Source organism: Macrotis lagotis, chromosome 2 (genome assembly GCF_037893015.1).
Source record: "Macrotis lagotis isolate mMagLag1 chromosome 2, bilby.v1.9.chrom.fasta, whole genome shotgun sequence".
In the NCBI taxonomy this organism is placed as follows: Eukaryota; Metazoa; Chordata; class Mammalia; order Peramelemorphia; family Peramelidae; genus Macrotis; species Macrotis lagotis.
This window is the reverse complement of record NC_133659.1, coordinates 108022359-108035812: the sequence shown is the minus strand read 5'-3', so window position 1 is coordinate 108035812 and position 13454 is coordinate 108022359. Positions and strand designations below refer to the sequence as shown.

Sequence of the window (13454 nt, the reverse complement as noted above, 5' to 3'; positions counted from 1 at the left end):
TTTCAAACAGCCTTTATAACCAAGTCCTTTCCAATCTTCTGATACTTTATTCCCCCTCTTCTTCCTCTTTGATCCAGTGACAGAGGTCTCCTCACATTTTTTCTTTAATTTACGTAAGACATCCCATCCCCTACCTCTGAGCATTTTTACTGGTAGGGTGTCCCTACTGCCCAGAATACTTTCCTCATCTTTGCCTCCTAGTTTCCTTGGCTACATTCAGATCTCAGCTAAGACTCCACCTGCTATAAGAAATCTTTCCTAGTCTCTATCAGTCTTAGTTCCTTCTCTTTTAGATACTCAAAACAGATCAGGATTTTAAGACCTAAGAAGAGACTTTGACAGAAGGGACAAAGAATGAAACTCAAATTAGTTATATGAAAGACATTTTTAATTTTAATTTACTGTCCCATTGAAGGAGAAAAGTTTAATGAGTAAAACAAACCATTCAAAGCTTCTTCAAATTAAAGAACAACAATAGAGTCCAGTTTGAAACCAAAAATATAATTTAATATTTAGCATCTTGCCTGCTTTGTTTTCCCAGTTAGGGTGCAAGAATGCCTTTCTCTTTACCCAAGTTACCTTTAAGTTTTTTTAAATGATATAAATAGATAAATGGAAACACAAGTTAAAATACTTCATATATTAAAAAATTAACATCTTTATCCCTCCTGCAGAGGGATTCTCTGAAGTCATGAAATGTCGACACCATCAAAAGTCTGACGCTCTTATAAGGGCAATATGATCCATTCTGCTGAGTTCACCATTATAGGCAATTAGCAAATGATGAATTAAATACCTGATGTAGATTTGATTCTTGTATCTATAGATACTTAATTTTTCATGACCAACTTCTGAAAATGAAAACAAGAGTATAAAAATATTTAATGATGACTGGAGCAAGTCTTTAAATTAGAAATACATAATTTTTATATAACTTGCATGTATATTTTAATTGGGGATAGCCAGATAACACAGTGTTGGGTCTTAGAGTCAGGAGGACTCCTCTTTGAAAGTTCAATTCTGGCATTAGATACTAACTAGCTGTTGACCCTGGGCAAGCCACTAGACCTATTTGCCTCAGTTTCCTAACCTGTAAAGTGATCTAGAAAAGGAAATGCCAAACTGCTTCAGTATCATTGCCAAGAAAGACTCAAATGAAGAGTAGAATATTACTGAAATGGCTGAACATTAACAAATATAATTTAATATATTTAAATAAACCTTTATATAATTAACTTTTAGTTGTTCATATGTATATACATTTTATGTGGAACATATATTTCATATATTTAACTTTTATTAAAAATAACATAATTGAAGTGCATACTACCAATGAGACAATATTTGTAAAGCACTTTTAAACCCTCACAGTGCCATTATATTACAGTATTAAATGTTATCTGTTAAATTGTTTCATTTTATGGATAACTAATGTGGATAGTATTGTTCTTTTAACAAATAATATAAAAATTGTCAATGACTAGCCATCTTCTAAAACCAAAGGTTGTTGAAAAGATGGAAATATACTTAGATGTATACACCAAAGGTCTTGGTCAGTACCCATAATCTTTCTCTCCTCTCCTGCTTCTACAAGCATTCTGGATACAGTTGTCTGAAGCAGGCAGTCCCTGTCTCTTCTAATCCCAAAGCGATTTTGAGATTATCAAAGTCTATATGCCTATATTAGGAAGGGTAGAAAGGACAAATGCAGAAAAGCTAAAGAACATTCTTGAACCTTTTGATGAATGAGAGAATTGAGTATTGATTCATTAAGAGGAAATATAGTGACTGAAGGTAAGCTGGCAGTTCTAAATATAAATGAAAAATGGAAAAGGAGAATATAAGAAGGTACTCAAAATTCAAAATGATACCCACAGGAACCTCAATTTTTCGATGACACCCCAGATGCCTGGCATTAAATAACTGGAATTACATCTTATCTATGTAGGGTGATATAAAAATCTGACATGTCAAGTAAATATTGTTTTAAAAAGATTTTAGATGAAATAAATACAATAATTTGTGGTATTAAGAAAATGTTAATATATGCAGAAATAATTTACCTTCATATTTGGGTGAAGATTATCAATGCTATCACTGGAATTATGTTGTTAAGTTGATTTTCTTTCTCTACAAGTGAAACATTTGTTATATCCATAAGTTACAATGATTCACAATGGAAGTATTCTTTCTTGTCCCACAACTTGTTCTGAATTCTCACTATTCAAAGGATGATTATATTGGAATAATTAATTTGATGACTTGGTTCATGTTTCTTTAATTCTTCCCTTTATGGAGTCATAGTACGCAAAAAGCAAGAAGGTACATCATCTAGAGGAGCAGTTCTCAAATTTTAGAAAAAGGATTGCATACCCTAAAAAACTTTGGTTTATGTGAGTTATTTCTATCTATATCTGCTATGTTAGAAATTTAAATTGATAAATTTTATTAATTCATTTAAAAATTAAAAATAATAGATCAATTAGGAGTATTTAAATATATTTTCCAAAACAAGGAAATTACTAAGAAGCCTGGCATTGTTCTATGTATTTTTCAAATTTCTTTAATGACTGATTTAATAGAGGATATATTTGTTCCCCTATTTCTACATTCATTCCTTTGTAATGTTATTTTATTTGAAGTCCATAAAGAAAATTCAGTTTCACATGAAGTTGACATGTAGTTGAAAAAAATGTGTGAAGGTACATTTTAAATGTCAAATTACTTCCTAGTAGTATTAAGAAAATAATTTTGGCCTTTTGAGACCCCCTAGGACCCCTAGGAATCCATGAACCAAACCTGAGTTTAATTCAGTTCTCTAACTAGAAACCATGTAGCCCAACATTATATAGATGGTAAAATAAAGAGCACGAAGGGAAGTTGGATTGCTTAATGTCAACATTAGAAGGTGAGTGGCAACATGGATATTCTTAAGTCAACTTCTTGACTCTGAAGTATACTACTCTTTTCACTAAACTTCTGCTTCAGAAGCCTCAGTTTCTTCAGTCTGTGGAGGTCTATTTTTCCATTTTAGGGCAGACTAGGTTAAACAAGAAAAAATTATAGAGTCAACATAAAACAACTTCTTAGAAACTCAAGAGAAGTAATATGAAGTTTGAATTTTGTACTCATTCATTTGTCTTTCCAAATCTAAGTCATTAATATATACATACCATTTTAAGAAGAATTTCTCATTGAGCCCATTAAACCTATATCTAAAAAAATAATTTGTTGATGGATTTATGATTTCTACCCCAACAGAGCAGATAGCAACCCATTCACAGCTTCTTATCCTTATTTAGAACCTAAAAATCAGAAGGCAGCTTTGAAGCTGCTGACCAGAAATCTCCGACATAATACAACTGATCAATAATAATTTAGCTTTTCCTTGAAGACCTCCAGTGAGTGGGCATTTAATATATAAATAGTTTAGGTAAAGTTGTCACTTTTATTATCTTGATCATGCCTACCCATGATCCGGTATACTTATATCTCTCTTCAAAAACTCTGTTAACTTATTTTTTTAACTTATTTTTTCTTTACATTACTTTTTAATGTTTTATGAGACAGTACTAGTTAATCTAGCATTCAAAGTATTTAAATATCAAACATATTCTAAACTAGTATTGTTTATGGCTAAAATATCTTTTCACATAGCAAGAAATGTTTGTTGAGTAGGACAATTTCGAGGCTCCTTTGTTCTCCTCATTATGGTAATTTATATCAGCTAAACTTCCCTAAGAAATAGTGATGCTAACAATGTCCTCTCAATTTCTAATTTTTCAGTGTCAGCTGCTTGTTTAAGTAGGTTATTCAATTATATACCATATCACCTTGTTTTTTTTCTTTAGTGTTTATTTTTATCTTTCTTCTAACAAGATGATGGCTTGAGTTTTATTGTTTTCTTAGTGCATAGCACACAATAAAACCTTACTGACTTGATAGATTTAAAATTGATTCTCACTTGGGTTACTAGTTGTTTCCTGACTTAGAATATAGTAAGTTTAGTTGTGTTTTCATTGTTCACTACATCCCTTTCAATTTTTCTTGAAGCAAATATTCACCTTATACAAGGCTAATGTATGTTCTACAAATTTTTTCTTCTTTTATTTTTTATATCTGAATCATACTTTCCAATTTTTCCCCACTGTCATCTATTGCATTAAAGTCTATTGCTTTAAAGTCACCAAATATTAAAACATATGATAACCTAATTTGTAAGTTCTTAAAATTCTTCTCATTCTTTGCAATAAATAAGTTTCATTACATAGTTATAGGAGTCATTTTTCAAATGCTTATTATGAGTAATCTTAAACAGATTAAGTATATTTCTTCTTGCTTTTAGATGTCAAATAGGAACAATCATTACAATTCTTTTACTTGTATCTCTAAGGAGAAACTAAAAGCCATTCTTCCAATTATCATTTCATTCCAAATATTCATAGTGAAAATTTCAAAATTGATGTGATTCAGTTCTTTCAAACTTTTCAAGATTGATGTGATTTCAGTTGTATGTCATTCACTGGTCACTGAACAAAAGATCTTCATTTAGAGAACAAATAGCTTTGTGGTCTAAAACTGTGTTTCTTGGTTCTCTTTGCCTCTTTTCTGTTACTCTTCTGTAATCAGTTTACAAGTAGAATGATGTCACACAGGATAGAGGACTATTTTATGTTTTTGTTATTTTATGGATTGCCACAAAATTTTTTCCAAGCTATCAATCTCCTTCTTTAAGTCTTTCTTTGTATTTAGCTAACCTGAGCTTCAAAACTATATGATCTGTAGTCAAAACCATGCTTGAAGCATTTTCATCATGAAATAATCTAAGCAAGTGTGTACTTTGCTGGCATAATCCTCAAAACCCAGTGTTAGTTACTCAAATACTGTAAAGTAGTTTCAAAGTGAGACATTTTGGAGGGACAATAACATAGAAAAAATAAAAGGAAAAAATTACAATCCTAGAAAAAATAATAGACAATTTTATCAGCAGAATAGGCAGATTGGAGAGACTAACAGACAATGGCATCAACTTTTAAACAAACCCAACAAAGGGATCTATAAAAGAAAATGTATTTTGTGACTACAAGATATGTCAATAAAACCTACATTGCTTCCAAGAGGGATGGGTATAAGCAATATGGGCCAGCACAATTTTTATAGGAACAAATTCTTCCACAATTTATGTGTTTGGAAAGAGCATACTAAATTCATGAAATGACCTCAAACAAATTCTATATTAATAATTAATAATCCAAGATGACCTTTCTAATTAAAAAACACTGGAAAAAGGCAATTTATTTAGACAGATGTAGTTTAAGAGCAGGACAGGTAGGTGGATAGAATGTTGGACCTGGAGTCAGGAAGACTCATCTTCCTTAGATCAAATCTGGTCTCAGTCATTAGTTATGTAACTCTGAGCAAGTCATTTAATGCTGTTTGCCTCAGTTTCCTCATCTGTAAAATGAACTAGAGAAGGAAATGGCTCTAGTATCTTTACCAAGAATAGTCCAAATGGAGTCCTGAAGAGTTTGATATGATTTTTTTCCCTTTAGGTTTTCTGCAAGGCTGAGGTTAATCGACTTTCCCAAGGCCACACAGCTAGGTAATTATTAAAGTGTCTGTCTGATGCTGGATTTGAACTCAGGTCCTCCTGACTCCAGGGCCGGTGCTCTATCTAACTGCGCCACCTAGCCACCCTGAGTTTGGCATGATTGAAAAATAATGGAACAAGAACATTTTAAGGGTAATAGTCTATAGTTTAAATATGTTTACATTTTTTTTTTTTAAAAATGATTCATTATCTTATGTCACCCAAGCCATAAGTGTGGTGGCTGCTCACAGGTCCAATTTGACTGCTGATCAGTATAGGAGCTTTGATTTGTTCTGATTTTTTATTAATTCTAGCAACCCTCCTTAGTCTGGGTCCTTGCTGCATTTCCCTTTTACCCCAGAGCTCCATATGTTGGTGCCACACTTTGTGCGGATCAGCTTAATATCTGATCAGCTTGGCAGATTGCAACTCGTAATTCCCAAGGTGAAAGGATTCACCACCTTCAAGATTCCTGAAACAACAGATTACAGGTCTGTGTGATCATGACCTAGCTTTTAATTTTTTGCAGATACTTTGTTTTGGTGGAGTTATAAATATTTGCTAACCTTTCATTAAAAACTTCCTAGCTAAAAGTAGTTAATATGAGAGGCAATTTCTAAATAATATAAACAAAAATTTCTTTTAGTGCTAACAAATATAAAGGAAAAAATTCTGTAATGGATTACTAAGAATAATTCTCATCAAATATGTTCTATACTTAATAGGAACACTTACCACTGGTAGAAGTAGGACCTGAGAAGAAAAAAAAAAAGGCAAAATATAATATCACTTTTTTTTTCCTAAGTACAAGTCAGTTATTTCTTAGTTTGTATTTTGTGGAGCAGTTGTGTGGAGCCATCACAATATGGCATCAGGGGACTTGCAACTGAAATAGGTTCTTTATCTGTGTGGGCTGCATCATCTATGATTTCTGTAAATTTCTCATGTGTACTTTTTGGGGAGAGTATTTTTTAAATTTTAAGGGACATATTGTACTTTGAACAAGAATTGACTTGTTCAATTAATTACAATGGTTTGTTCATTTAAGTCAATAACATCTGATAACCTGTCTTATTTTCTAGAACAGGATGGAGAGGCATTATAATATTTGCATCAATTTGGATTGCTTAGTTCATTATCTAGTGAAAAAGATAATGAAAATGAACTGCATAAGTCTGATTATCACTCCAGTAAAAATTTAGTATTTTGTGTCACATTAAGAAAACTATTTTAAAGTATATTAATTTAAAATTAAGTTAAATTACATTTTATTTTCTTTAGTTTGGTGAATAAAATATTTGTGATTGAATATTTATCAAATGTTCACAGTTTAAAAAAAAAAACCCTACCTGGGTACACAGTCTAACAACACATATTATGAATGACTAGAAAGAATTCTGAAGGCTGACAACTACATTTGTGACCGTGGGAAACTCACTAAACACTGTTTGCTTCTGTTTTCCCATTTCCCCATCTGTAAAATGAGCTGGAGAATAAAATGGCAAACCACACTAGTATCTTTGCAACAAAAAACCCCAAAACCCAGATTGGGTCCAAAGAGTTGCACATGCCTGAAAAATGACTGAACAACAATTGCGACACTCCATAAGAATAGGATAAATTAGAAAGAGGAATTTTAATCAAGTATTGGAGACTAACTATAATAACTCTTAAATTATTAAAACAAAAACAAATGGAGAAGATTGTCAATTACCTCTTAATTATCTCTTAAAATGTTCTATGTCTATGATTTAAACCTGGAATTTGGTAATAATATTTAGAGCTAGCTGTTTTAAGTATTCTATTTAAAGGTTAACTATCTTCATCTCAGGTAGAGCATGTCAACAGCTAAATTTTATTTTTTGCCCATTTGCCTATGAGACACAGCTATCATCTGTTGACAACACATCCTAATTGTGATACTTTTAATCGATGAAGAATGTGATGATAATAAAATTCTTAAAAGCTAAATCTGGAAACCTAATATATAAAGTTATAACAATAATCTCATAATTGCACAATCTAAGGAATAAATGGTGCATAAGCAGTGGTGAGATTCAGCTAATTTGCACCATTTCAGCAGAACTGATACCTAATTTTACGTTGAGTTCAGTAAAGCAGCTGTTAAAATAGCACTTGTAATCAAGGTTCTCTAAGGTGGGGTACCTTGGCAGGCATCCAATATGAAAATCACAAGTTTACATCTCTTACTTTTTTTAATGTTTTCTAAGTGCCCATAGTAATGTTTATTCTATCCATGCGTGAAAAAAACTGATGGAACTATGCTTGTAATATTTATTTATTCATTTCTTAAAACTTTCTTTTACCTTTGATGAAATACTATATTTTAATTCCCTCATTTTTGTTACTTCAGTAAACAAGCATATAACACAAAGAGAAAAAAATGGTAATTAACCAGGGGGCGACAAGCTGTTTGTTTCTGCTTTGTGTTAGGCTCAAAGGTCCCCCAAAATATTATGAGTATGTTGATGAATCAAAAGAAATATAAATTTCAAGGGTTATTTTATTGCCCATTTGGAAGCCAGGGAAGGAGAAGAAAAAAAGAGAATAGGTAGAATGAGTTTGGGTTCTGCATGTGTTCCAAAATTGGCTGCTATAGTCATGTAGCTGCTTTTGCTCCATGAGTCTATATTTGCTTACTGTGAATAATATTACATAATCTAGTTTTGTGTACCTATTTTATTGTTCTTATTTAGTATTAAATGAATAAAATATTAAACTACCTTTCATTATATCTTTTTTTTTTTGGTAAGGCAAACAGGGTTAAGTGGCTTGGCCAAGGCCACACAGCTAGGTAATTATTAAGTGTCTGAGACCGGATTTGAACCCAGATACTCCTGACTCCAAGGCCGGTGCTTTATCCACTACGCCACCTAGCCGCCCCCGGTATATCTTTTTGTATACTTAAAACAATCATTAACGCAGAGAACCAGTTGTTTATTTGAATCTCACTACCGTGTATGAGTGCAATAGAACTATCGTGAAAGTCAAAATGGAATACAAAACAATCCATTTCTGTTGGCAAGTAGAGTTGATAACAGCCTGAGAATTGTAGGCTTCCTACACGAACCCATTTGTAGGCTGCCTACACGAACCGTAAGAGATAAATGGTCAAAGGATGTGAACAGGCAGTTCTCAAAAGATGAAAAATAAGCTATCAACAACATGAAAATGTTTCAGATCACTAGTAATACTAAAAATGCAAATGAAAACAACTCTACCTCACATATCATATTAGTAGAAATGACCTGGGGCAACGAGGTGGTATGGGGCGCCTAGGTGGCGTAGTGGATAACGCACCGGCCTTGCAGTCAGGAGTACCTGGGTTCAAATCCGGTCTCAGACACTTAATAATTACCTAGATGTGTGGCCTTGGGCAAGCCACTTAGCCCCGTTTGCCTTGCCAAAAAAAAAAAACCTTAAAAAAATGACCCATGTGGGAGAGAATAGGAGCTAAATGTTTATTGGCTCGCTGACACTAGTTTTGTAAGTAGTTATTTCATACACTGATTCATAGTAAACTTGGAAAAAACTCAAAAGGTTTTTTTGTCAAGTAAGATATCCTTCATTTCAATTTCATGTAGCTCATTTAAAATATATAATATATATATATGTATATATGGAAGAGCAGAGTTCAAATATGACCTCAAGTACTTATTACCTGTGTGACCTTGGGCAAATCACTTAGCCCCATTGCCTTGTAATATGTATCTCTCTCTCTCTCTCTCTCTCTCTCTCTCTCTCTCTCTCTCTCTCACACACACACACACACACACACACACACACACACACACACACACACAGACACAAGTACGCACACAAACAGATCAGGGTGTTTTTTTATTTTTCTCAAAAAACCGAATCTTGTTATTTTTGCCTATTTTTAACTCTTAATCTCACCAAACCCTCAGGTTTTATCCTCTGAGAATGCAATTAGCATATCTTCTATTTTTTTAGTCCAAATCATTGATACAAATGTTGAACATATAGGTCCAAGGAACGAATCCTTTGTGTTGCTTCAGTAAGCTCTCTCTCAACTACCTCCACATTGATATTTATCCAATAGCCAGTAGTCTTTGGAAATAGCCATTGATCCAGTTTTATATTCATCATTATCCATTATCATCCTTCAGGACATTTTTCTCTTCCTTGAATTGACATATTGAAAAAGTAATGTGGCAATTTTTATTTGGTAATGGAGCAGAGAAGGAAGGAGAATTAATGATTAGAAAGGGAACAAAGTCTCACAGAGAGCTACTGATTAGGGAATTAGAAGTATTATGTTAATTAATGATTTCTAGCACCTCGATAATTATCAATTGCTAATCCAAGAATGGGAGGGAGTCTCAGGGAAAACTGCTCCAATCCATAATCAAATACCTACCGGTGACCAGGATCCTGGACTTACTTAGCAAAGAAACACTTTAAGCCTTCTGTTCCCCACTGGAGATATTGAAGAGCAACAAGGAACAACAGAATTGTGATTCAAGATATAAAGATAGTAAGGAAACAGAATGACTACAAGGGGTTGTGTTTCAATTGTATTTCTTTTGGAAGAAAGCAACAGCTACATATTTAATAAATGTTAGTATCCCTGAAAATGGAAAAAGGAAAAGGCCTGAAGGAATACTTTCTGCCTTTCAGCATGTTGGAGAGGAAGAAAGGTTCCTATATAGAATTCAAGAAATAATCTAAGAAAAATATTCCAAGGAGGCAGAGAAAAATCTGAATCTGTTTAAGAAATTAAACTAATGGAGAATTTGTTATAGAAGAAAATTCAAATTGTTAAATTTTTTATGTTATTGAAATGAAGAGTTGGAAAGTACCTAAGATAACATCATTCAATCTATCAACGAATTAAGTATTTGTCAGGTGCTCTATGCCAGCCCTGTAAGGTGCTGTGTTATTTATCCCAACCAAGACAAATGATCTCTACTTAAAGATTTTCAATGAAAGCAAAAAGTTCTCTATCCCTAAGTAGCCATGTATACTTCCATATTTATAGAAGTTTTATAAATGAGTCTCCTGTGCATCCCTCTGCTAAAAATAAATCCTTGATTTGGGTTATTGATAAAGCATTGTCTAGATGTTAAAGGAAGTGAGAGGAGAAAATGCTGAAATTCTGTACTTCATTTTGACTAACTAAAAGTAACTGTGAATTTGCTGGAATAATACTAAAGGTAGAAAGTTTGTGTGAAAGTAGACATCAAGTTAAAAAATTTTAAGTGATAAAGAAGAGGAAATGCTAAACATAGTTTTCTCGGTATTCTAATTTTATGAGATTTTGTTTTAAAATTCAGAAACAAGGTATGTGGAATTCTATGAATCTGAAAGAGAAATCAGCTTAATAAGGATGAGAGATAGAGGAGTTATGACTGCATTGTGCCATCCTGTCTTGTATGATTGCATCACGAAATCAATCCTTTGTCTTCTTCTGTTGGATATTATACCCCACCCCCCCCAGTCCCTGGGGCAAATGTCCACCAAATTGTCGCCCTTGCCCTTTTTCTCATGGTGATCTTACTTCCATAACTTTAGTTTATTCATGGATTTGATGCCAAATCTACATAGTTGGCCCAAATATTTCCCGAACTCCAGTCTCTAATTTGCCCCTACTTATTGGGTAACACCACTCAGATGTACCTCCCACACCTCAAATGCAATATATTTTTTGATGCTTTTGCTAAGAGCTACTGTGGCCCAAGTTCTTTGAAGAATTACTGTGACAATCTTCAGAGTTAAACAGTGGTCACTAGGGGGCTGCATGTTTTCATCAAGAACATGTCGTGTCATACTATTTGTTCTCAAAGAAGTCATTTAATAAGTATTTGTTAATTTGAATTTCAACAAGAATATTAGACTGATAGCTAGATTTCAAAAAGGTACCCAGATGATAAAGGTGGATCTGATGGTAGAACTGTTAGGTAGATTCTTAATGGATTGGGAACAATACAAATAATGGAAATTCATTCATTTAACCCTGAAAGTAGGGTTCTTGTGTACTCTGGTGGTTCTTTATGGCTCTTGTTTTATACAAAAGTTTGTCATTGACTTATTTTAATTACAGATGATATTTTTATAAAAAATATGATGGTATGAAAGGAATCTCTAGTATGTTGGAAAACAATCTCATCAATATGTACTGATTATCCGAATCAAAAAAAGACATATAAAAAATCCTCAATTCTGGTTAAAAAATTCTCAACGGGCAATACAGTTAAATAGAAATTCATTTCTACATTTTTTTTATTTTTTGAAGGCAATGGGGTTAAGTGACTTCCCTAAGATCATACAACTAGGTGATTATTAAGTGTCTGAGGCCACATTTGAACTCAGGTCCTCCTGACTCCAGAGCAATTCATTTCTATATAACTTCAGGGTTTTCGTGGTGAAAAGTACAATATAATTTGTAAGTATACTGGAAATCAAAATTTTTGTTATATTCTAAGGTCATATCAATAAAAATATAATTTTATTGTACTCTGATGTTTCATTGGAAAATGGAAATGATCTCAACTCTTTAACAATAGGGATTATCTTCTACCTCTCTTTGTATCTTCAACATTTAATGTAGCATCTGGCACATGGTAAGTAATTAATAAATGTTTATTGATTGAGTGAAAACTACTGCAGAAGACTAGAAGTTCTGGAAGTTCTAATTTGTCAAAACCAATTAGATTAAGAGTCTGGCAAAACACTTATCTGAGTACCAGTCTAATTATGTTTGGAGAGACAAATCACACACAAAAAATTTTAGTTAGCCACAGGGTAATTTTTTTTTCCACTGTAGCTCAAAACCATTTACAAAGTTAGGATGCAACAGTTATTTGTGTTAATAGACGAAGATTTCTCATTAGTGAAGTTTACAGCTATTCTGAATTACTGAAGATATATCTAGAATAAAGGCGGTTCTAGACCTATTGCATATTGTTCTAATTAGATCACATAAGACTATTCAGGTCTGGAGATCATCTAAAAGTTGGCAAGTATGATGACAAGGGCTCTGTGCACAAATATCTGGAAGAGAAAAAAGAAAATTAAACTTGACATTTCATGACTGGTAAAATACTTACAAGTTTTTCTTCTTTTGGGGGTGGGGCTGGTGGTGGTGAAAGTGGAATTGGCGGTGGTAAGCCCTAAGAGAAAAAAATAAACTTAGTGAAAAATATGATGTTTTATTCCTTCTCTGTATATATTCTACGTTGTTGATCTCATTTCTTACTATCACTTGTGTACAGATGGCCCCACAATCTAGATAGTTTTTAGACATAAATTTTCTGGATCAGGACTTTTTAATGATGTTATTGAGAAAGAGGGTAAATTTCTTAGTTAATAAATCAAATTAATACATTAGTTAATAAATTAAGATGTGTTAAGTTAGTCCTAACAGTTTAATATTTAGGGGCTTCTCTTGAAAAGGTAACAGATGTAGCAAAGTCAGAAAACTTGTGTTTAAAATCCTACAACAGACACATCAACTGGGTGACTGAGCAAATCACTTCACCAATTTGAGCCTCAGTTCCCTTATTTGTAAAACAGTCGTAGGAGAGCTGAACTTGATGGACTCTAAGAACCTTTCCATCTCTAAATTCATGATCCTGTGTTCTTCATGGGATTAAGTAGAAAAAAGAAATTGTGTTTTAGCAGTAAAATATACTAAATATAAGGAAGATAGAACAAAGATTGCCGAGAACCATAGTGAAGTAGCACACTCATTTCAAAATATAGAGGTGAAAAATACAAGATCTATACATTGCATGCATTAAATGGGGTAGATGTCAATGTACCACTGACCATTCAGATTCTGATTCTCTGAAAATTAAGAGTGTTATCATTTCATAAA

The 13454-nt window shown here is 32.9% G+C and overlaps 1 protein-coding gene across 1 annotated transcript in view; it reads right to left on the bottom strand.

Moving 5' to 3' along the window:
- LOC141511937 (membrane cofactor protein-like) overlaps window positions 1–13454 on the bottom strand; it is a 107216-nt gene that overhangs the window by 36888 nt on the left and 56874 nt on the right. Inside the window, exons 8-9 of the mRNA XM_074220903.1 lie at window positions 12685–12747; window positions 6326–6343 (exon numbers count right to left, since the gene is read on the bottom strand). Of these exons, the coding sequence (XP_074077004.1) occupies window positions 6326–6343; window positions 12685–12747 (81 nt within the window). The remainder of the gene's footprint in view (window positions 1–6325; window positions 6344–12684; window positions 12748–13454) is intronic.